At 46.4% G+C, this 24,477-nt stretch overlaps 1 protein-coding gene and 1 pseudogene across 1 annotated transcript; both read left to right on the top strand.

Annotated features, from left to right (window-relative positions):
* The first annotated feature begins 1,961 nt into the window (after positions 1-1,961).
* Positions 1,962-14,952, top strand: LOC146839109 (uncharacterized). Its single transcript, XM_085603127.1, has 2 exons — positions 1,962-2,135; positions 13,290-14,952. The coding sequence occupies exon 2, from the start codon at positions 13,950-13,952 to the stop codon at positions 14,847-14,849; it is 900 nt and encodes a 299-aa protein (XP_085459253.1). The 5' UTR covers positions 1,962-2,135; positions 13,290-13,949; the 3' UTR covers positions 14,850-14,952.
* A 5,255-nt stretch (positions 14,953-20,207) lies between these two features.
* Positions 20,208-24,242, top strand: LOC146839108 (uncharacterized; annotated as a pseudogene).
* Positions 24,243-24,477: the final 235 nt, after the last annotated feature.

Here is a 24,477-nt window from a genome sequence, read left to right as displayed (position 1 = left end):
ACATATTGACCCGAAACTTGTAGCCTACGCTCTTTCTCTTGTCTGTCCGTTTGCTCTTTGTCCTCCCGACGCTTCGCTTCCTGCGCCCGCATATGATCATTCTTTCGTTGCTCCTTATCAAACAGCGCTTTCTCACGTTTCTCTCGCTCACGCACTTCCTTCACCCATAATCGCACACACTCAAACATATCCTGACGAGCACGTCGCTTACACATACACTGTTCCACATACTCAATCTTACGTATATCAAACGATCCATACAAAGGCCATCGCAACTCAGGATCCTTCCTAGTATATTTCCTCCATAACGTGCTGTACATTATGGAAGAAAGACCATGCTTTACGTACATATCCCTATTAGGAGTCCCCTCTGGGGGAGCTGGAGCAGATTCCTCGAGGTTCAACCGGTTCCCAAGACAGCAGCACCACTTACGAAGTGCGCTAAAAGCAGGCATGCTAGGAATAATGCAAAATATGCAGTATTATCAAGAAAAATGGCACTTAATCGTTGCGCCGTTCAAAGTTTACACAGCTCCGGAGAAATTTCTCCACATTACCTGCCTATATGTGTTGCAACGCATATATTTTCACAAAGACAAATTCAAAATATGACTAGTCACCATCAATCAAACTCAAATAGCCAGACCAGGCTTCAAAACTCGGAGCAAGTACCGTACAACGGTGCTTACCAATCAAGAGTCCAGGTTCCAACTGCCAAGCTCCACAATCGCCCAAACGGCTCTCACGGCAGGACCGACAGAAGAGGTCTCAGTCGATGACCGGCGCCACCCAGACGGTCAGCTCGGAAGGGAAGGAAGAAAAACCTCGGGATGCCAAGGCTAAGACGCCGCTGGCAGTGATCACGTCCCCGGCCAAACTCCTCACCTTCGTCGCGACCAGCCCTTCGAGCATCCGAGTCGCCGATGAGCCCCACGTGACGGGCGCCAATTGATGAATACAAGCCCCAGCTAGGCCCGCAAGAGACAAGGGTTCGCTCTTCTGTAACGAAATCTATAAGGAAGTTGGCACGGAAACTGCAAAGTACAAAAACAACGTTTATTAACCCTTAAGGGTGGTCCTACAATCCACACAACACTCTTCAGTATTGCAAGGAGTAGCACACAGAACTTGCATACACAGTCCCCTTTTATACACAGCAAAAGGGGCTCATGAGTGGGTGGATACCACAGAGTTGAAGAACATTACCATTTAGGGTCATTCTCGATACCGAATCAATACATGGGCGGAGCTAACACACTCCTTGGGCCCGCGAAAACACATGGTCAAGCAAAGCTAATTATAACAGATGTGGTCAAGTCTGGGCATACGCCAGACGGACAAGGGAGAGCTATTTATAACCTGTTGCTAGGCAGATTACAAGAGCAACTAACACAGAGGTCGGACTCTCCTCGTGGTGAACACATGGCAGCATGTCAATACAAAATGGAGTCCGGACTTCGGCCAACATAATGAGGAAAACACAATAAAAAGGGAGGCACTAATGTTTTCAGTAAATGCTTAATCACATTCTGCCTTAATTTACAACACTACAAAGAGAGCAGTAAATAAATGAGTGTAACTCAAATAAGTACAAATACAGATATTTGGAGATGCCATAAATTCGTAAATCTACATTAAAGTAAATTGCACTGAGTGTCAAATCTCAGGGCGTCTTGAAACTAAATGTTTATGTGACCCCAGTGCAGAGTGCAGCGTGTGCTTGGGAGGAAGCAGCTGCACAGTCCTTGAACTGTGAGTGTCAGAAAAGCATCCATGTCTGGGACATCCTGGAGGCGGCGGTTCCGTCAGCGGCCACCAGAGGTCGCCCCTCGCCTGCTGATGAAACCCACCAAGCACATTGTGTGAAAGGGAAAAGGGTTTCCTCTTCCGGGTCAGCGCCGGCAGAGACAGCACCAGCAGCGGCTGCTGACATCACTTCTGGCCTCCGCAGAGGAGGAAGGATCCATTGTCTGACTGTGCAGTTACCTTCATCTACAGACCCCCCGGGGTCCCCAGATCTGCCCCTGCCCCCCCTCAGACCCCAGATCTGCCCCTCCTCGGATCCCAGATCTGCCCCTCCCCGCCCCCCAGGAGGGGGCGAGAGCCTGGACATGTCTGCACAGGTTACTGCTCAGGTAGGAGATTGTCAGCACCTTCTGCTGTGTTTGTAGAAATAGACTGAATAATCCTGGAGGGAATTTCTGCCAGGAGCCGGGCTGAGCTGGGCGCTTCAACCGGGGAGGGGGACCCCTGAGGGGCTTTCCTTCCAGCCCTGGGGGTGTTTGTGGGCGTCATTGGTGTTAAAGAGGGGATCTGTGCACTGCACTGCATCTTAATGGAAGAGGTGTGGCGCCGCGGCCAGGGCGACTGACTCCGGAATCTGGGGATCACGGTTCGATCCCCGGCGCAGGCGGCAGATTAGCCCAGCACCATGTGACTCTGGGCAATAACTTGCTTAATCTTCCCGACGGCCCCCAGCGCCTAGAGACCCTTACGGGTGATTGTTCGCGCTTTACAAATGTGGATATTATTATTATTACTGCACTGTGAGGAATCTGTACACTGCATCTTACTGCACTGTGAGGAATCTGTACACTGCACTGCATCTTACTGCACTATGAGGAATCTGTGCACACTGCACTGCATCTTACTGCACTATGAGGAATCTGTGCACACTGCACTGCACCTTACTGCACTATGAAAAATCTGTGCACCTGCACTACTCTTTACTGCACTGCGAGGAATCTGTGCACACTGCTCTGCATCTTACTGCACCATGAGAAATCTGTGCACCCTTCACTATTCTTTACTGCACTATGAGGAATCTATGTCACTTCACTGCATCATACTGCTCTATAAGGAATCTGTGCTCCCAGCACTACTCTTTGCTGCACTATGAGGAATCTTTGCCACTTCACTGCAGCTTACTGCACTATGAAAATCTGTGCGCACTGCATGGGATCGCACTATGAGTGGAAAGGATTCTTTAGGCACCGGTAACCATAAAATCTGTATGAACTGCAATGGTTTTACTGAGCTTTGAAAAATCTGTGCACACTGCACTGCTGGGTGATACACTGCAAGAAATCTGTGCACACTGCAGTGCGTTTTACTGCACAGATCTGCAGGAACTGCACTGCTTCTAACTACACTGAGAAAGATGTGCATCCTTTACAACGTTTGCGTAAACTACGAAAGGTATTTACAACCTAAATAGAACATTGGTGCACACTGCACTGCTCTTTTCTCTACACTATCGAAACAATGTCTGCTGCCCCATCCATCTATACACATTTGTTAACTACACATGTCCAAGTGTGTGTGCGTGCACGTGTGTCTGCGTGGTCCACTTATCTTCTGAAGACTGTAGGAAGGATGGTGTGTGCCCATTCAGGAGTCTCTGTGCATGATTGCACAATATGGTGGTGGATTTCCTGTAGATTGTGATTTGTCTATTAAGGACCAAAATGCCTGTCTGTCCTTTTGTTTAGGGCTTCCCACCTGATGATTAACCTACCTTGTTGGTGGTGAGGCGCATCCACATCCTTTCCACTGTAAGAGCAAGGTTCCATCAATTTAGTCAAAGGTGTGGAATTTGATAAAATATCTACTTGTCCTTGGGATGTGATGCTTTAGAAATCTACTTGTAAGCAAATTCCCTTTTCCCTTTTGGAGTCGTGCAGTATGGTGACACATTGTGACAGTACTCTTATGTCAGAACTCTGATAGTAGTCTCTCTGATTATGGTATGTCTTGCTTCAGTTTTTAAATTCTGTCTTGACTCTGATTTTGTCACCTTCAGAAAAAGTACATAAAGGAGTTGGAAATAACCTGTGAATTTTTGCATACCCACAAACTCACATGTTTAAGGGTATTCAGCAACTCTTCTCCCATCTCTTAACACACTGGAAACATTTGTAAATTTCTCCTGACTAGTGGATGAGAGAGGGTTTTTTCCAGGGTGGGCAGAAGAGGTGTGTGGGTAAAGTGAATTTTCAATCGCTCAGCAGACGTTTCCACAAAATATTTGCTCATTCGAAAATGTGGTGCACACAGGTTTGCTCGGACTACGGTTTGGAGGTCTGCTTCTATAACCTCTTGTTAATCCCTGAAAGTTTTCTTAAAGAGCCGGCCCCAGTAGGAAGCTGGCTCTGTATATACTATACCAAAGTAAAGTACAGCGTGCACAGAGTCCAGTAGATCCAGATAGGCTTACGTAGATCGCTCTAGCCGTTAGGCCACATCCTCTCCTAGTCCAGAAATATTTTCAAGAAGTACGAATTCCTACTTTTGTGACTTCTCTTTAAGAATTGGGCCCCTAATTAGGCAAGGCATTAACTAATACCTTTTGTTCTTATTAAAATTCAATCTCTCTCTCTCAATCGATCTCTTGTCTGGCTTCACTGTGAGTGAAAGCATTCTGCTCTCTCACAAGAAGCACATCGCCACCTAAAGTAGTTTTGTTCAGTGGCAGGACCAATTGTGGAATGTCTGCTTTTTGAGACCCCAAAAATAATTTTGCTTTTTGCCAACGTTTGTTACAGTGGTGACGGTCCGGCATCTCCCACAACAATATAGTTTTACTAAAGCCATGTCAAAACAAGACACGCATTGATAAAACCATACGACTGACCATGAATGTCAGACCTATTGGCCTAGTCAATGCTTGTTTATTTTTCTTGTTGGAATTGGTTAAACATATTTTCCATTATGAATATTTTGGGGAAAAACCAGCATGCATCAACTAATTTTACTAAATGATGCTTCAAAAATATGGTACCTAAAATTTCACAGTAGTTTAACAAAATGTTTTTTTTCCCTAGTTGCATCTTTGGGTGAACATTTTATGTTGAAAGCTTCCTTTCAAGCTTCTGCAAATATTTGCATCTAATCAGACAGCATTGTGGGAGCATTATACGTAGCTTCATATTGTTAAAGTTTGCAAACGTGTACATATGTTTTTTACTGGAACCACTGTCAGTAGTGCAGTCTAAGCTTACATTTCCCTAGATCGCTCACCCTAACATGATAGGTTTTGGATTATTGAACCATAAATACTAGTTCAAACAGCATTAACATATGAAGACATTTATTATCCTAACTGCAGACAATCCCCTTCCCTGTTGTATAGTGTGTTACTGTAAACTGGCAGCCCAAAGGTTTGTGCTGCAGGGGGTTGGGCCTACTTCTCCCAAGCACACAATAAACATGAAAACGTATTGTCATTGACCCTAAACAATGTGTCCTGGGAATCGTGCTACGTGTATTTCTATTTTTATTCTATTTTAGACATATATATTTTTTTTTTTTCAGATTGGTGCCGATACAATAGTAACATATACCTGCCGTCATAATCATTTTCTGTTAGTACAGAGCGTGTATTTCCATATAATGAAGGGACCTTCTAAAAGCACTATAAACAGCCTCAAAATGTTACAGTTTTTATACTGGACCCACTGTACTTTCTTTTAGCGCTTATAGTAAAAACGAATGCTTTGGTTTTAATTATTCATATATGCAAATTTGAAGAACTTATTCATATTAACTCATCTTCTCCTGACAGACATTCTTTAACAGATGTCTAACCTGTCCTCTAAAGGGTTTGTGCTGGTGTGGGTTAGGCCTACTTGTTTAGTAGACAAAATAAACATGAAAACTTGTTGCCCTTGACCCCACAATAATATGTCCTGTGCATCGGACTGTAGGGGTTCCGCACCTGGCCACTGCAGCTTCTTCTTGCCCCCTTATCCAAACATAGGAATTCCGTGGCGTGACTGGTCTAACTCCAGTAAACAAACCCTCCTAGACTCCTTTGGCGTGCTCTTACAGCTTCTAATCTACACTATTGACCCGGGCAATCTTATCATAAAAAACCCCTTTCTTGCATTGCACCTTGAAGGGTTATGGGCCAGAGTTAGCTCTGGTCACTATTTAAACAAATAACATGTTAAAGCCCTTTCATTCATGAAGCGTACGGAAACCTTGTCAAGCAGGAACTACGCAGGTTACATGACAGAGAGCTTCTGTGGTGAGAAATTGCCCACCTCTCTTGTCCCCTGTCCACACCAGTGAGACTACGATTTATTGATATTCGCTTTCTATGTTCTCCCTTAATGGAGTTTAGACCCTCATGGCTGGCTCTTAAAGATCGCTCAAAGCAATATCCGCAGCACTTTTCTTTCCTGATCTTACTGTAACCGTCCTTTAGCTAAGCTTGATAATTGTCGCTGATCATCCTGGTGTGTAGACAAGATTACTATTATTTTTACTTTCACCTGACTTCCCTGTTGAGAATTTGTAAAACGTCCAATACACTTTCACTGGTCTCCGTGTGACTGTCTTGATCTCTTGCTTTATACACATTTATTAGTTCTCTTTCTTCTTCTCTTTGATGCTATATGTGCCTATCTCACAGACACTGGACTTTTTGGAGCTCCCTGCATACCCATCTCAATAGTGAAAGAGAGAAAGAAATATGACCCAGCAGGAACTTGAAGAAAGAAAGACATTTTTCTATCAAACACCCCTCACCCACCCGGGTTGCCCCTTGGTGGCATGCTTCATCATAGGGTCCATCCCTGCCCTCCACGGATAGGGGCGTGCTACTACCAACGGGTATGTGGGAGCACTAGATTGGAAAATATGGGTGTCCCTATACACCTGACCTGACCACCTATGTTGTCTTAGACAGGAGTGGGTTTATTTAAAGTTGAAAAAAAGTTTAAAAATACCAGATTAGTAAATCCAAAACAAATGTATTTCCTACCCCTAAAGTGGTATACTAAAATCTGGGGATGTGCGGGAAAAACTCTAGGCTTGAATACCTATCGTTTCCCTGTAAGGTCAACAAGTTTCATGCCCTACCTTAAGGCATTTCATCAGGACCTAGAAAGAAGAAATAATGCTCACACTCCAGTTGTCGCACTGAACACAATAGTAGTAATAAAAATATACAAAAACAAATATACAGCACCTAATTGGTCTGTTTAAATATAAAAAAAACTTTAAAGGCGACCATCATTTGGCCCCATGAGTCCTTCGAGGAGCTAAGGAGGGGCGCCTGTAGTCACACCTCCGTCAAAGCTACTCCCTCTCAGTAGACCGGTGTGTACTCGCTCGAGGCTGGGACCATGCACACACTCTTTCCCTGATACAGAAGGGACCCTTTTTGGTTATTTGCATAGCATTGTGGAGGACGGGTCCCTATTATGCCTCCCCCTCATGTTTTTGATATCAATCTCAATAGTCTAATAAATCTGATATGTATAGTTCGAATGTTAACACCCCCTGATAGGGGATTTGTAGTGTAACTTATATTTAGGGCTCCCGGGTTTTATGGTATTTTTTTTTTTTTACATTTCCATCTGTATTTATCCCTATTTATTTTTTGCTACTTTGATCGGTATTTGTCCATATTTATTTTGGGTTTGGTGAAAAAATGAAGCTGAACTTAGTATATTTCCACATTTATTTAACTGATAAATATTCACTCCTGCTTGAATGGCTGCCAGGTTTTAATGCTATGAACACCCGCATAAGATAATTCAAGGCACTTGTGTGAAAATATGCACATTTCCATATCAACCTTGTGTATATCTGCTGCTGTTTAAGACTCTTTACTTAAATTTATTTTTAAGTTCCCCTTCTTCTTCCGAGTAAAATGATACCTCACTTGTGTGGGTGGGCCAAGGGCCTGTGACTGGGAAGGGCCAAAAACATAGGGATAAATGGTACAGCACAGTGAATTCTAAGCGCTACATTTTTAGCCGATTCTGCATTGGACACCCACACAAGTGAGTTATCATTTTACTCGGGAGAACAAGGGGAACGCTGGGTGGTAGAACTGTGTGCTGGCACGGTGATCCCACACACAAATGTGTGGAAAAAGTGATTTTTTCAGCTACATTTTAGGTTTGCAGGGGATTCTTGGTAGGAAATCATTGAGGGATCCACACAACCCATACCTCCGTGGACTCCCCAGAGTATCTAGTTTTCAAAAATGTGTGGGTTTGGTAGGTTTCCCTAGATGGCTGCCGACCTCCCGCCAAAAAACCAGGTACCTCCCCTTGCAAAACCAGTTAATTTTGTGATAGGTAATTTTGATGTCTACATAATATGTTTTAGGCCCTTGCCTGTCGCAGGTGCTTGGCCCACCCACAGAAATGAGGTACCATTTTTATCAGGAGACCTGGGGGAACGCTGGGTGGTTGGAATTTTCTGTCAGCCAGGTGATCCCACAATGTTCGCACATAGAAATGTGAGAAAAAAGTGATTTTTTTAAGGTAAATTTGAGGATTGCAAGGGATTCTGGGTGGGAATATGTTGGGGGATCAATACAAGCCACACCTCCCTGGAGTCTCAAGGGTGTCTAGTTTTTAGAAATATCTGGTCCAAGGCAGATATGGACAATGGCAGTAGCAACCCGACCGTATGCACCCCCGGGATTACCCAGGTCAGCCTCTGCCCCCACCTTGGCACCTCCATGCATGAGGAAGTGGAGCAGGAGAGGTGCGTTCCCATGTCTGAGGTCCCCTATCTGTTACCAGACGTGGTACATGAGTGAGTGACACCTGTAAGAAGCTTGACATGCCTAACCATTGGAATGATGCCCCAAGGAGGTGCCCCTACCCGTCGCATGGAATTAAATCCCATGGCCTAAACTGAGCAGGCTACCATCCACACCACCCATGCAGTGGCCTACCTTGGAAAGAACATGAGCGGGCACGATCGCCCCCAAGATGACCGCGGTGGCAGTAGAGGGCAGAGAGGCTGGAAGCCCCCAGGTTACAGAGAATGGCACTATTGTTTCAGAAAAAATATCAAGACCAGCCATTCTTGCTTAAAACCGTTTTATGAGCAGAAATAAATAATCCCAGGACAACCCCCACAAAATGCGTGTTCCCAAAACCAAGCCTAGAGCAACACAACTTCATTGTACAGTCAGCCCTAGGGAAATCAGGCAACCAGTGCTCTGCCGCAGCAGGGAAAGATGGTAGGGCCACCACATGGCAACAGCCACAGCAGCCAGGGAGCCCAGCCCAGCAAAGGACTGGGGATGCAGCAGGGAGAGGTGATTGTTTGGCGAGGCAATGCCTTCGCACATACAGAATACAAACATGCAGTAATACCAAACCAGCCCCCAACAGGGCGTATCCTCTTCCTACCGTTGTTTAAAAAAAAATTCCTTACCTTCATCCACAATGGCTTTTATGCCGCAAAATGCTGTAGATCAAGAGTCTGTGCCAGAGTTCGCCATCCAGGTCCCCGCAGGGGATTAAGTCTCCCTCCACTGTTGAACCCTCAGCGGGGTTGGCTGAGGTACGCAGGTCTCGGCAGCCCTAGGGTTTCCACCAAGTGGAGGCCACTGTACAGTTCCAAAATGAGGCAGATACTCTAGTGTCAGGAGCCAGGTTTACCACACAGCTAGGACGAGGCCTATAGGAGGGCTCGAACGCCAACACAGATTCCCCATGCCAGAAAATCTGGGACGTTAAGTAAATAGCTACACATGGTTGGAAGGGAAGATGCATCTCGTAATTGTATGGAAAGTTACACAGTATTCTTTGTGTTTCAGAAGCAAAGGAATGATACCTCTCAGCACTTATGCTAACTGCGTAATAGTACTGCACATACCAGACCTGCAATAGGGGATCTCCACGTTGATGGATTACTACTAGCACCGTGGTAACTTCGCCTATGCACAGCTCATTCCCAGATGGCGTGGCCTCTGCACCCTCATGACCATACACACCCCAACCCTGGTCTTCTCTAGAAAAGATCTTTCTGAGTTTTTCCAACATCCGCTGCCGAAGACAACAACTCTGTTGCATCCGGCTTGAAGAAGAAGAATTGCTGATTATTTTGGGTGAGCTCAGTAAACGACTGTCCTGAAGATTTCAAACTGTTTATGGACACTCAGGTGAATGCAGGGGGTCCCTTACAGACAAAAGCAAATGCCTGCTGGCTCCAAATCACCAGGTGGGAACTACTGAAGAGGATCAATGGCACTGAGTTTGGCCTTAATGCTATCGGGGAACAACTAAGAGCCATCTGCCTCATGGTAATGCAACATCAGATTGTGTTGTACTTGATGATCGCGATGGAGGGAGGGGTGTGTGCCAAGATCTGTGCTTCTTGTTACACGTTTATTCCTGTTACATGTTTATTCCTGAAAATGATCTTGAAAACGGAACTCTCGCTCTTGCCTTTCAAGCACTGCATCGTCCACAAGTTGACTTGAAGTGGGAAGGGGGTGCCCTGGAGCAGGACTGGTTCCATAGTATTTTTTCCAGGTTCCCCCTATGGGTGACCAGGCTGTGCACATCACTACTACCTGCTGTCATTTTTGTACTATTATTTTGTGGTTTCCTACAAGTGGGCGTTTCCAGCTGAAGAAACACAGTGCTCAAATTAGGTAGCATGCAAATAGCTAGGGAAAGAATAGCAGAGAGAACAGAAACACACCCAGCTTCAAATAATGTGACTGTCATGACAGATGAGAAAGATCATGTCATTGAAAATTCAACTAGAGGTGGAATGTCAATATCGATAAATGCAATGTCGAAATATGCCGTGAGAGATGTACACATAACAATGTTGATATTGGTAAAAACAATGCCAGTGTATGCCATGACAAGTGCACGCATAATAATGAAAATGTTGATAACTGTGATATCAATGACCACCATGTTATATGTTCATGTAATAACGAACTCGCATCATTACTGGCGAATTCACCCGATTTGACCTCCTCATCAACCCCGAGTCAGAGATATGAGGTCAGACAGGTCCTGTGACCCAAACCACAGCCTCCCGATTGACAGGTCACAGATGGGGTTACACTTAGCCCAAAAACAAATGCACGAGCAGGCAAAACCCAGATTGATCCCACAGATAGGCAGCTACACCACAACAGGTCTGAGGAAACTGACCCCAATAAAACACGTTTGACCAAAGGCGCGCGCTCACAAAATATCAAAAAGTCAAATATCGCATGTAGCTAGGAACACTCAGCAAATCAGAACACAGCATGCACACTACACGCAGTGATCACATGCTCCTCATGCGGACATTTGACCACATTCACGCTGGCCCACATCGAGTCACCACAAAGTTGAGAGCCATCTGCGTCCCCATTATCAGATGGCTGGATTTATGGTTCATGCCTAGGACTGGTTCCAGAATGCATGATCGATTTATTGTACATCAAGAAATGTATAATGCGCAGCCAAACCCTCTGCACATTGAGACAGTCTTCAGACACGCCTCTGTTGAGGCTCTCCCGGCCTTTGCATTTAATTAAACCAGCTTATTCCTGTTTTGCCAAACGTCTCTTGTCTTTACATTTTTCCAAGGGAAATTCACATCTGAGCAACACTTTTGACAGTCAAAGCTGTGTCGTTGTGACCACTGATTCAGCACTGCACACCAGGGAGCTGCAAACAATGTGCCTTCAAGCTTTACAGGTTTTAACCTCGGCAAACTGATTCTCAGGACCAAAGCGGCTTTTCCACCTGTGGTGGTTCCCTCTTTTCATCTGGGTCCGGCCGTTGCACTTTATACATTTTTCCTTCACTGCATCCCACCGAAGAGGAGGAGAGTTTACATTGACTGGTCCCTTGAAGGTCTGTCACTTTTTATATCAACAGGACATAAAAGTTTCTAAAGATTTGTCTTTGTCTGATATATGAGCAAAGAAAATGGCAAGGAGTTAGCAAAGAGGACTCTGTCACAGTGGATTGGTGTTTGCATTAAGCTCTCGTATGCCTTTACTAAAAAGAAACTGCTTCCCACTACTTAGGATGGCGTGCTGCTGCAGTATTTATTCAGGGGTTGAGGACTCCGCAGGTAGAAGTATCCATCAGAAGAAAAAGTTACTTACCTGAACTTTCTATCTTTCTGATGGATACTCTGTCTACCTGCAGATTCCCCACTGGTCCCATCCACCTCCCTGTTCTAAAGGACGGTCAGGCATGTAAGTGATAATAAAGTTCCAATTCAAGACATTTGCATTCCATATTCACTGCCTCAAACAGCTTGTAAAGAAATGGACAACAAACTGACGTCGGGGCACTTGCGTGGCACCATACGACTCTAGAGACGTCGCTTCTGCTCTTTAACTGATGTTTAGAGGAAGAAGACACCACCTACAGCCGCAGGATCGCCATTACAAAATTTCCAGATCCAGTCTGGCATCTGCGAATATGCAAAAAGCAATAAATCTGGAGGTAGATTGAATGACCGCAATACATATAGTTTACGTAGATAAAAAGGGCTTCTGGCTGCACACTGAGGGTGGGTAAGTGTTTGGAATTTCAGTTAATCTTTTCCAAAACTCTCGCATGTCATGGATGCCTTTGATCAGTGTAAGTGATGAGCACATTGTTTTCCACACTGACTGTATAAATAAACTCATCCTCTATCTCTTCACACAAATGTGAGCTATGTGCCTGAATCAGAACTCTTGGAGTAAGCCCCCTGTCTCATATCCTCTCATTTGACAAAGACGTCCACTCTCAAAAGAAGTACACCCTAAAGAAGGGGGACCCACTACCAGTTCATATCAGATCCACACCCTCCCTGAAAGTGTTAGAATTAGAACTCAATAAAGTGCCTGTTAACTAAGTTCTGCATTTTATCTTTTCTCAGGAGTGATTGCTCTGGCCTCCTTCATTAGAGATATTCGGTATCTTTTCCTCCCACTCCTTTTTTCTCTTTTCCACTTCCTTTCCACCATCTGAGTATGTTCTCATTCCTGTATGCACTTCTCTTGTATACATGTTCAGAATTTAGATTTTCCTAAGTGTCAGATAGTCTCAGATGTTATGCATTACTTCCTCTACTCAGGAGCACTTGCTTTATCTATACATTAGTCACGTTAAAAGAAATTACAAAAAGACTGCAGTTCCAAGAACCCATTAGAGTGCATGACTACAGAAGACTGAACCAGGTGCTCCCTCATGGCACACTAGATCAGTTAATCCTCCCACGCATTCACTCAGTCCTCTTCTCTGATGATGCACATTGAAAACAAAATGGGTGCTTGGAGAGTGCTGTTTTTTTGCTAAGTTGCTGTGTGAACACTGGTAAATACTCCGGTTTTCTGAAAAAAATAAGATGTGACATGTTCAGCCAAACATGTTTATGTAAATATCTCTGTGAGGTGAAATATCCCTTGATAGGTTTCAATGATAGTAAAGGAAAGATGATTTTACAACAAGTTAAATGTTGTGTATTCATATTCCAGTATGTTTGCAGGCAGTAATATTGGGTTTCTTTGCATCCAACAGAAAACAAGCCTTGAATGCACGAAATGTTTTTGAATAAAGAACACAATACTTTAAATCTTCAAGAAACGGTCTGAACTAATGAGCTCCAGTATTCAAGAAAACATCAGCGCAGTTGGAGACAGGAACTTGACCATAAACTGAGCAATCCTGGAAGAAGCAGCAAAGGGCAATTCAGTGAGTGTAAGAGCCTGAGCTGTGCGCCTCCACGCCACAAGACGAAGAAAAGACCTCTAGAAAATAAAAGCATCAACACTGGCAAACTACCTCATGTGTAAACATGTGTGCAATACCAGTTTTGATCATGGGATCGGTATGGTGTGATTACAGCAGTGTTCTGCGTCCTAAAATGACATCAGACCATTATTTTGTGTTCTAAGTGCATTTTAAACTCTTTCTGGCACCATACGGAGCAACCAGAGAAAGGCACAACAGAGTGGAGCCAAACATGTGAAGGGTAAAGGAAAGAGGAGTTCAGCTTCCTAAAACACTGAGTACTATCTTGATTTGCACCACCCCGAAGTAGGATGAATCTTTACCTGTAAGTTTGCAAAATCATTCTCCAGTCTAAAGGCACGATCACCCACAAAGAAGAACTACACATGTTACGAGTGTGGCAAGTATTCAGTGACCATTGTACTTAATTGTTGAATAGGAAAACAAATGTGCAAAATGCCACACACACCCAGAGAATGTGAAAATAAGTCCATTATCAGCCATGTTGGCCCATCAGGTAACATTGTCATGAATGTAGACAAATATATACCTGACCCAGAGACATTAACCAAGAGAGTAAAATCAGACACCTGCAGCAAGAGCTTTAGTTTCTCATCGCTCTTAAATCACCATCAGCAAACACACCCAGGAGAAAAACCGCTCAAATGCACTGAATGTGTGAAGAGCTTTATTCGATTATCAGACCTGCAAAGACACCAGCGAACACACACAGGGGAAAGACCATACCATTGCAGTGAATGTGGACGTAGTTTTTGTGAATCTTCAGCATTAAGGAAGCACCATCGAACACACACAGGAGAAAAGCTATTCAAATGCAGTGAATGTGGGAAGAGCTTTGCATATTTATCAAGCCTGCAAAAGCATTACCGAACACACACAGGGGAAAAACCATTCAAATGCAGTGAATGTGTAAAGAGCTTTAGTCTGTTATCATACCTACAGATACATCAGCGTACACACACTGGGGAAAAACCATTCAAGTGCAGTGAATGTGCAAAATGCTTTTGTCAGTTATCACACCTAAAACGGCATATGCGTACACACACTGGGGAAAAACCGTATCATTGCAGTGAATGTACAAAATGCTTTTGTCAGTTATCACAACTAAAACAGCATAAGCGTACACACACTGGGGAAAAACCATTCAAGTGCAGTGAATGTACAAAATGCTTTTGTCGGTTATCACACCTAAAACAGCATATGCATACACACACTGGGGAAAAACCGTATCATTGCAGTGAATGTACAAAATGCTTTTGTCAGTTATCACACCTAAAAAAGCATCAGAGAACACACACTGGGAGAAAAACCATTCAAGTGCAGTAAATGTACAAAATGCTTTTGTCAGTTATCATACCTAAAACGGCATATGCATACACACACTGGGTAAAAACCGTTCTCTTCCAGGGGATCCTCATCAAAGTCATAAGTGTGGTTCGGGTGTGTCCCCTGGCACCGCTGGGTTGGTTCTGAAAAACCCAGTACTTCATAAGCATTAGAATATTCCCGCCCATGCGCGGGACCCCGGAAACACTATATTATATGTGGGGCACATATAAATATCCATATATATATATACATACATATATATAATAAGCAATTGCAGCCCAATAACCATCAGAGCTGATACATGCTGTAAGGAATTTCCACTAAACATATAAAACATGCACTAGAAACAGGAGAAACAACCATAAACTTGTTTAGAAACTGTTTTAATGCTCAGTAAACAGTAGAAATTCTGATAAACCACTGAAAGCACAGTAAGCTCCCAGGCTGCATTGCAAATACCCAGTCTAACAAGACTGAAAAGCTAACCTGTAGCTGTATAACAATAAACTGACACCGTGCCTTTAAGGCACACCTAACCCCCCAGCTTCCCATCATGCCTCAGGGGTGGCAGTTAGCTCAGTTGTTCTTTCCGGCTCCTTCAGGAAGGATCCTGGCAACACAGCTCCACTTTTTCTGATTTCTCTCAGAAAAGAATTTCACTTTTAACAACTTTTATACCTTACTTCGACGTTTTCCATCTGTTCAAGTAAGAAGCTGTCTTTTTTTTGACAGATTTAGGCATTTTTTAATACCTAAAATGCCGTCTCTTTTTGATCCTTGCCCTTCTTGTGGCAAAAAGGCCAAGAGTGTGTCAGTGTTCCCCCCGAGGCAAGCGCTAGCGGCGATCCACAGACTTCCGCGTCCCGAGACGTCCGGAACTACAGCCCCCAGAGGGCATAGCGCGTCTCGCGAGAAGACGCGCTTGGGGCTTAAAACAGGAAGTCTCCTTGCCTCCGGTTGTCGGAAATTCCAGTGGCTTGTTCACGTTCCCGTCCGATCCGCGTTCCACAGTCCGTGACCTTTGCTGTACGGTAAGGGTGCTTGCACCAAAGATTCGTCTGAACCTTCGTGGTAGAGCGGCTGCTCCTACGAAGGCTTACACTCGGTATCCAGAGGATTTGTCCGGCCTGCATTTTCGGCAGGCGGAGCGAGAGAGAGCCTCTCCCCGGATCTTGTTCGGCCAGCATTGTCGGCCGGCGGGGTGGTGGCCTCACGACTGGGCTTGCAGGGTTCATTGGCACTCCTAGAGCTCGCAAGTGCGGGGCCCTATCATCGATATTTGTTTTGCTCATCTCCATAAAGATTGAAGTGTGAAGTGAACACGAAGGGAGAGTGTGGTGACTGCGTGCAGAGGATTACAGTGATGGGTGCAGTACTGTGGTGTATTGTCTAACTGTTTGTTCCGTTGACTCTATCTTAACAGGGGTTATCACGAGTGGTAGAGGGCTGCACTCTACCCCTGTGAAGTGCGGTGGAGTCGATAGGAGGGTAGGTGCCAGGTCATGCTACGTTGCATAAACAGATCAGAGTAGGAGGTTAGCATAGGGGCTGATCCTTGTTCATTTTGTCATTTATACAGTCCAACATTCTGCCTCAAGCATTGCCAGCCCACCTCTCAAACCTGCCTTCTTACGTTACCTACGTCATGTTATGAATGGATATTATTTTCCTTTACAGGTACAAGGGCCATGGGCAATACCACATGCGGTACACAGTTTTAAGGGTTGTATATGTTAAGATGATTCTTACTGGTGTGTGCTCTGTTCTTTTCTCATTTCAGATCTCCCTCCCCGGTGTTCCCTTCCTTTCCTTCCCTCACTTGATCCTTCCGCTGACCTGCGCTGTAACAGCATTCAGGCTTGGTTAGATCAAGAGGTGGACCCCCTCATTCTTCAACCCGCTCCTGAGGACCGGCCGGCATAACAGAGTGACTCCCATAGGGTCTGTATCCTATATTTGCCTGAGGACGATGATCCTAAGACCTGTCCTCACTGCCAGAACCTGTCCAAACGAACTTTGAAGGACAGGGAAAGGATTCGCATTTATGGCCTGGCGAATCCATCTAGAGGAAGATCTCCGGTCAGGAAGGGTTCCAAGAGGGTTCCAAGAGGTCCAGGACGCCTTCTAGAAGTAAGTCTTCGCGTCCTTCTACTTCAGCGTCGGGCTCGGCGCTGAAAAAAGACCTTCAGATGGGACATATCTCCTCAAAAAGACCCTCGACAGCGGGCTCGCCGTTGAGAAAAGGTACGTCGTCGATGTCGAAGAGTCATCCGCCGTCATCAACCCGGCGACGATCGGCGTCCAGAGACAAGACCCCTCTGCCGCCGTCAACCCGGCGACGTTCGGCGTCGAGAGATAAGACCCCCCTGCCGGTGTCGACCAGGCGACGCTCGGCGTCGAGTAGCAGGGATCCTTCGCCGGCGTCAACCAGGCAACGCTCGGCGTCGAGTACCAGAGACCCTCCGCCGGCGACAGCCAGGCGACGCTCAGCGTCGAGGAGTATCTCCCCTCCGTCGTCGAGGGCGGGCTCTCTTCCGTTGTCGCAGTTCCACCAGCGGTCGACGTCGAGAGCGAAGAACACTCCTCCGCCATCGTCAACCAGGCGATGATCGGCGTAGAGGATGAGGTCTCCGTCGTCGTCTCGACGGCGTTCGGCATCGAGGGCGAGAAATACCCCTCAGCCATCGCCGCGCAGGCTGTCGCCGTCGAGACTGGTCGCAGCTCCGCCGTCGTATACTCGGCATTCGCCGTCGAGAGAAGGGGTCCCTCCGTCGTCGACTGTACGTCGAGGCACCATTCGTCGCCTACCACTCATCGGCGCAGGTCGCCGTCGACAAGACGTTCGACGTCAAGCAGATGGGAGGCTCGACATGCACACAGATCGCCGTCAAGAGCACGCTCGACGTCGAGACAAGCCTCAGTGAGGTCTGGGGACTCCGTGGTTCTGTTGACTGAGTCGGCTTCGTGCCATTCATCCTCACGCTCATCCAGGAGGGCTTCTCCAAGGTCAGCGACGCCACACAGCCGTTCCAAGGATGCTGTCCAGGTCCGCAGATCCCCTTCACGACCGCAAGAGGCCATTTCTGCGGTTCAGCTGTCGCACGAATGCCTGCGACCCGCACATCACTGGCGGGATTCAGGGGCGACTAGGAGGATGCAAGACTATGCCAGTCTGCACCATTGGTCTCCTCTCCAGAGACTGGTGGAAGAAGTGAACAGGGTGAGTCCGCCTAGACGAGCACGCGAGAGGTCACCTGTGAGACAGCGCTCTAGATCGCGCTCCCCCAGGCGAGATGACTGTGCGGTGAGATCCAGGGATCAAGAAGATCGTGCTGGGAGATCCAGGGATCATCGGCGGAGTAGGAGAACACCGTCTACTTCCTCGACTTCATCCACCCGGTCCTCAAGGCGGGATTACTCCCCCACACTTTCGGACAGCCCAGTATCCAGGGTCTCCCCTATTGATGATATCAATACATATCATGAGGTCCTGCAGAGAGGCACACAGAAACTTAACATCCAAATGTCAGTCCCTCAGGTCATAACAACTGTGATTTTTGAGACTCTTCACCAGAAGACAGCGTCTAGACCTCTGCTTCCCTTGGTTCCGGGGATCCTCGAACCAGTTATGGACACCTTCGACCATCAAGGCGGTGCCTGCTCGCATCCTGAAAAAGTATAAGCCGGCTGCCTCTGATCCGGTGTTTGTTAAGTCGGACCCACCGGCAGACTCTGTGATAGTAGCAGCAGCAAGAAAGACTCACGCCGTTTCGGCATCTTCCTCTGTCCCTCCTGATAAAGAGAGCAGGTCCCTGGACTCATGGGGTCTTAAAGCTTGTACGTCAGCGGCTGCATCCCTGAAGGTCTCCAGCGCGGCGGCGCTGCTCGGCCGCTACGATAGGGCCCTCTGGGACTCTTTGGATCGTTTTAAATCTAAGCTTCCAAAGGAGGACCAGAAAGACTTCGACGAAATAGTCACGGAGGGATCTCTGGTGGCTAATCAGTCAATCAGCACAGCGGCAGATGGGGCAGTGCTGGCAGCTCATTCTTACGCGATTGGGGTGTGCACCAGAAGATCGTCCTGGTTGAGACTCACAGGGCTGAAGCCAGACGCTCAGCAGAGAATACTAAACCTCCCATTCTTTGGCTCTTCTCTCTTCGGCACGCATGCAGATGAGGAAATGACCCGCATGAAAACTGAGCTGGACACTCTTAAGGCGGTTGGGCTGGAGAAGAAGAAGGAGTTCAAGCGCCGCTACAGACCCAACCAACGCAAAGGGCCTCAACAGAGGGTTCAAACCCCTCAGTGGGCCCAGAGCAAAGCGTAGGGAAAATCGCAGTATCGAGGAGGAAAGTCTGGCAGAGGTAGAGGAGGCCACCAGCAGCAGTCCTCTTCCACAGCGAAGGCAGGAGGAAAGTCATGAACAGTGGCTTCCTCTGCCGCCGTTGCCCACTTCAGTGGGAGGGAGTGCTTCATAACATCTGGCAGAGTGGGTCAGCATCACAAAAGATCGCTGGGTGCTGAATATACTGCGCAATGGATATGCGCTACGTTTCCGTGCACTCCCAGAAGACATTCCACCAAAAAAGTCCCGTCCTCATCAATTACTACTGCTCCGAAAGGAAGTAAGGACCCTTCTCCAAAAGCGGGCTATAGAAAGGGTTCCTCCGTCTCAAATTGGCAAGGAAGTATACTCCCGGTACTTTCTGGTCCCCAAAAAGGATCAGGAGCACAAATTCCGGCCGATTCTGGACCTTCGCCTCCTGAACAAAGTCATAGTCAAGGAGAAGTTTCGCAGCCTGGCACTTCATCAGATATGGGATTGGATGTGTTCGGTGGACCTCCAAGATGCGTACTTCCATATTTCCATAGCAAAGCGTCATCGCAGGTACCTGCGGTTTGTGGTCGGCCGCAAGCATTATCAATACAAGGTCCTGCCCTTTGGTCTCAAGTCGGCTCCGCGAGTCTTCACCAAATGCATGGCAGTGGTGGCAGCTGCCCTCCACAGAAAAGGTCTCTTCGTCTATCCATACTTAGACGACTGGCTGCTGAAAGGTCCATCTCAGCTGCAGGTGAGGCGCGACTTCCAGATATGTCTTCGACAGTTGCACGAGCTCGGACTTCATGTCAATATGGAGAAGTCAGTGCAGCAGCCCACTCAAACCATCCACTACCTTGGCTCCGTTCTGGACACAAGCGTGGGAAGAGCGTATCCTTCGGAGGAGAGACTGTCTTCAATGACACAGAAATGCAAGCTTCTGCTCCAGGTGCAAAATCCGCCGGTCCTGCAGGTGGCATCCCTGCTGGGGTCCATGGCATCCTGCATCTTTCTCATCCCCCACGCCAGGCTCAGGATGCGGCCTCTGCAGCAGACTCTGGAGGACCAGTGGGATCAGTCAACAGGTCGCTGGGACGATCGTATATGTCTCTCCCAGGCGGCGAGATCCTCCCTCGTGTGGTGGACTCAGCAGCGGAATCTAATGGTGGGAGTCCCTTTTCACCTGCCACTACCAGTGCAATCGTTGGTGACGGACGCGTCTCTGCAAGGCTGGGGGGCACACATGGGGTGCCTTCAGATACAAGGGCGGTGGTTGGCGCAGGAACAGACCTACCACATCAATATGCTGGAACTTCGAGCAGTCCACCTGGCTCTGAAAGCTTTCCTACCGGCAATCGAGTCAGATTCGGTCCTGGTCCAGACCGACAACACGACGACCATGTTCTACCTAAACAAGCAGGGCGGAACTCGGTCGCGTCCTCTTTCTCTGGAATCTCAGGCGATCTGGCACTGGCATCTCGCCCGGAACCTCTCGGTGGTGGCAGTGCATCTTCCAGGAGAGCTCAATGTCAAGGCAGACGCACTCAGCAGGCACTTCGAAGATCAGCCAGACTGGGTACTGCACGACGAGGTTATGGCGGACCTTTTCCATCGCTGGGGTCGTCCGGAGATAGATCTGTTCGCAGACGACGAAAACACAAAATGCCTCGCCTTCGCGTTCAGATTCCACCGTCCAGGGACAAGGTGGAATGCACTTTTGATGGACTGGTCAGGGACATTTGGCTACGCCTTTCCTCCTCTGCCCCTGATCCCGAAGGTGGTGACCAAGCTACTCAGATCCAACATGACCATGATTCTGATAGCTCCAGACTGGCCACGGCAGTGGTGGTACCCGGACCTTCTTCATCTGTCGGTACTTCCACACAGGAGACTACCTTGCAGGCCGGACCTGCTGTCCAAAATGGGCAGGAGGGTTCTTCATCCCAACCTTCCCTCACTGAGCTTGGCAGCATGGCTCCTGAGGTCTTGCAATATGGACATCTGAATCTGCCTCCTGATTGTATGCATATTTTGAAAGAAGCGAAAAGGCCTGCCACGAGAGCGTCATATGCGTTCAAGTGGAAAAGGTTTTTTCTTTGGTGTAGGGAAAATCACCTTGATCCTACGAAGGGTCAGGAAGATGTCATTCTCCCCTATCTGCTATACCTAGCCAGATCAGGTTTAAAGTATGCCTCTATCAGGGTCCATTTGTCTGCCATTACGGCGTACAGACGATCACCTAGTCAGCCCTCTTTCTTCCAGATGCAGGTGTTTAAGGACTTCTTACAGGGGTTGAAAAAAGTGTATCCCCTTGTTCGAAACCCTTCTCCTCCGTGGGAGTTGAACCTGGTGTTATCCAAATTGATGGGCCCACCATTTGAGCCCATCCACAGAGCTTCCTTGCAGCATTTGTCTTGGAAGACCGCTTTTCTGGTAGCCATTACATCAGCGCGCAGAGTAAGCGAGATCCAGGCACTGTGTATCAAAGAGCCATACACTGTTTTTCACCATAATAAGGTAGTCTTGAGGGCGCATCCATCTTTTCTCCCTAAGGTAGTGTCTGATTTCCATATCAATCAGTCCATTTCGCTACCATCCTTTTTTCCTAATCCTACGATCCCTGCTGAACGGTCGCTCCATTCCTTGGACCTTAAGAGGGTACTTAAGTTCTATTTAGAGAGTACCAAAGGCATACGAAAAACGGATCAGCTATTTGTCAATTATGGCGCCATGAGAACAGGCTTCCCAGCCGCTAAGAGATCCATTTCGAGATGGATTGTGTCCTGCATCACCTTAGCTTACCAGCTGGCGAAGCGGCCTTTACCGCTAACCCCCAAGGCTCATTCCACTAGGGGGAAAGCGGCCACAGTTGCTTTCTTGCATGACGTCCCAATGTCAGAGATCTGCAAGGCGGCAACCTGGAAATCGGTTCATACCTTTACGAGGCACTACTGCCTAGAATCTGATTCCAGGGCTGATGCTCAAGTAGGCCAGGCCTCCTTGAGGAATCTGTTTGGATAGATTTTTGCTCTATCCGAGCTTGGTTTGTTAAGCTTACTGATCACATTTTCTATGTTCTCCTTTGCCCGCAGGGGGATGAGGTGAGGCTCGCTATTCTATTCTAATGCTTATGACTATTGATGAGGATCCCCTGGAAGAGAAGGATTAGTTACTTACCTGTAATCCTAGTTCTCTTCCAGGGGTATCCTCATCAAAGTCATAAGCAACCCTCCCGCCTCCCCGGGCAAAGGATTGTCATTTTTTAAAGATGTGGTCATCCCTTTGTGCCATGGCTTTTTCAGTCTCCACAAAGAACAACTGAGCTAACTGCCACCCCTGAGGCATGATGGGAAGCTGGGGGGTAGGTGTGCCTTAAAGGCACGGTGTCAGTTTATTGTTATACAGCTACAGGTTAGCTTTTCAGTCTTGTTAGACTGGGTATTTGCAATGCAGCCTGGGAGCTTATTATGCTTTCAGTGGTTTATCAGAATTTCTACTGTTTACTGAGCATTAAAACAGTTTCTAAACAAGTTTATGGTTGTTTCTCCTGTTTCTAGTGCATGTTTTATATGTTTAGTGGAAATTCCTTACAGCATGTATCAGCTCTGATGGTTATTGGGCTGCAATTGCTTATCATATATATGTATGTATATATATATATGGATATTTATATATATGGATATTTATATGTGGGGCACATATAATAGTGTTTCCGGGGTCCCGCGCATGAGCGGGAATATTCTAATGCTTATGACTTTGATGAGGATATCCCTGGAAAAGAACTAGGATTACAGGTAAGTAACTAATCCTTATCATTGCAGTGAATGTGGAAATAGTTTTAGTGACTCTTCAACATTAAAGAGACATCAACGAACACACACAGGGGAAAAACCCTTCAGGTGCAGTGAATGTGCAAAGTGGTTTAGTCGCTTATCAAACCTCCAAACACATCAGAGAATACACACAGGGGAAAAACTATTGAACTGCAGTGAATGTGGAAGGAGGTTTTAGCGATTATCACACCTAAAACTTAATCAGCAAACACGTACTGGGGAAAAGCCATTTAAATGCAGTGAGTGTGTAAAGAGCTTTTTGCAATTATCAACCCTACAGATAAATCAGTGTACACACACTGGGGAAAAACTGTATCATTGCAGTGAATGTAGATGTAGTTCTAATGACTCTTCAGTATTAAAGACTCATCATCGAACACACACAGGGGAAAAACCATTAAAGTGCAGTGAATGTGGGAAGAGCTTCAGGGTTTTACCAAGCCTAAACAGCATCAGCGAACACACACAGGAAAAAAGCCATACCGTTGCACTGAATGTGGAAGTAATTTTACTGAATACTCAAAATTAATGAACCACCAGCGAACAAACACAGGGGAAACACCATACAAGTGCAGTGAATGTGGGAGGAGCTTTTGCGATTTATTAACCCCAGGGACACATCAATGTACAAACATTGGGGGGAAACCATATCATTGCAGTGGATGTGGTAGGAGTTTTCGTAAATTATCAATCCTACAACTGCATAAGCAGAAACATACCGTGGTGTAATACACATAAAAATAATCCTAGAAATGCAGCGATTTTGAGAAGGTTTTAAGTGCATCAGCAATAAAACTGACCTGTCTGTTGACATAGACAGGAGCAATAAAGGACAGTTATTGGAGGTAAACCTCTCCAAGATCCCCATACAAGTCTGAATGCGTTGCTCATCTTGAGCGAGGCGCACATTGTCTTCCACAATGCCCAGAGTTCTCATAGCCCAACCTTGTATAGAGGAAGGAGTTTACCAATAAAATACACATCAGAAGACAGAAAAGGAGCCCTCTTTGTTAGCCAAAGATGGTAGAAACAGATGCCTTCCACTGAGTTAATGTCAACTAAATGCTGAGTGCACGATGTTACTTCTGCCGCCAACCACCATCACCACCACCCAGCCAGTGAGTAACAGCAACAAAACTGCTCTTCAGGACACCCATCCTTATACGTAACAAACTACAGGATTCTGTAGCAGGATCAAACTAATTTTACTTTCACATTAACATGCCCCATTTTTTTAAATAAACACTTTATATTTATGAATATGTGGTTTGTTTGGTCATTAGTGGCATAGTACATTTGAAATCTGACACTTTATAAATCTTTACTAAACATACCACAACAAAACATCTGAGGACAGCCCATTCATGTGCTGATAACATAACAAATAACAATTTAAGATTGTGCAGGTCATAGGTGCCGTCAATATATGCTTAGCACTGAAAGATGCAAAATCGGATCAGGAGTGAAAATGTC

Source organism: Triturus cristatus, chromosome 4_2 (genome assembly GCF_964204655.1).
Source record: "Triturus cristatus chromosome 4_2, aTriCri1.1, whole genome shotgun sequence".
Classification (NCBI taxonomy): domain Eukaryota; kingdom Metazoa; phylum Chordata; class Amphibia; order Caudata; family Salamandridae; genus Triturus; species Triturus cristatus.
This window is presented reverse-complemented; position numbering and strand designations above follow the sequence as displayed.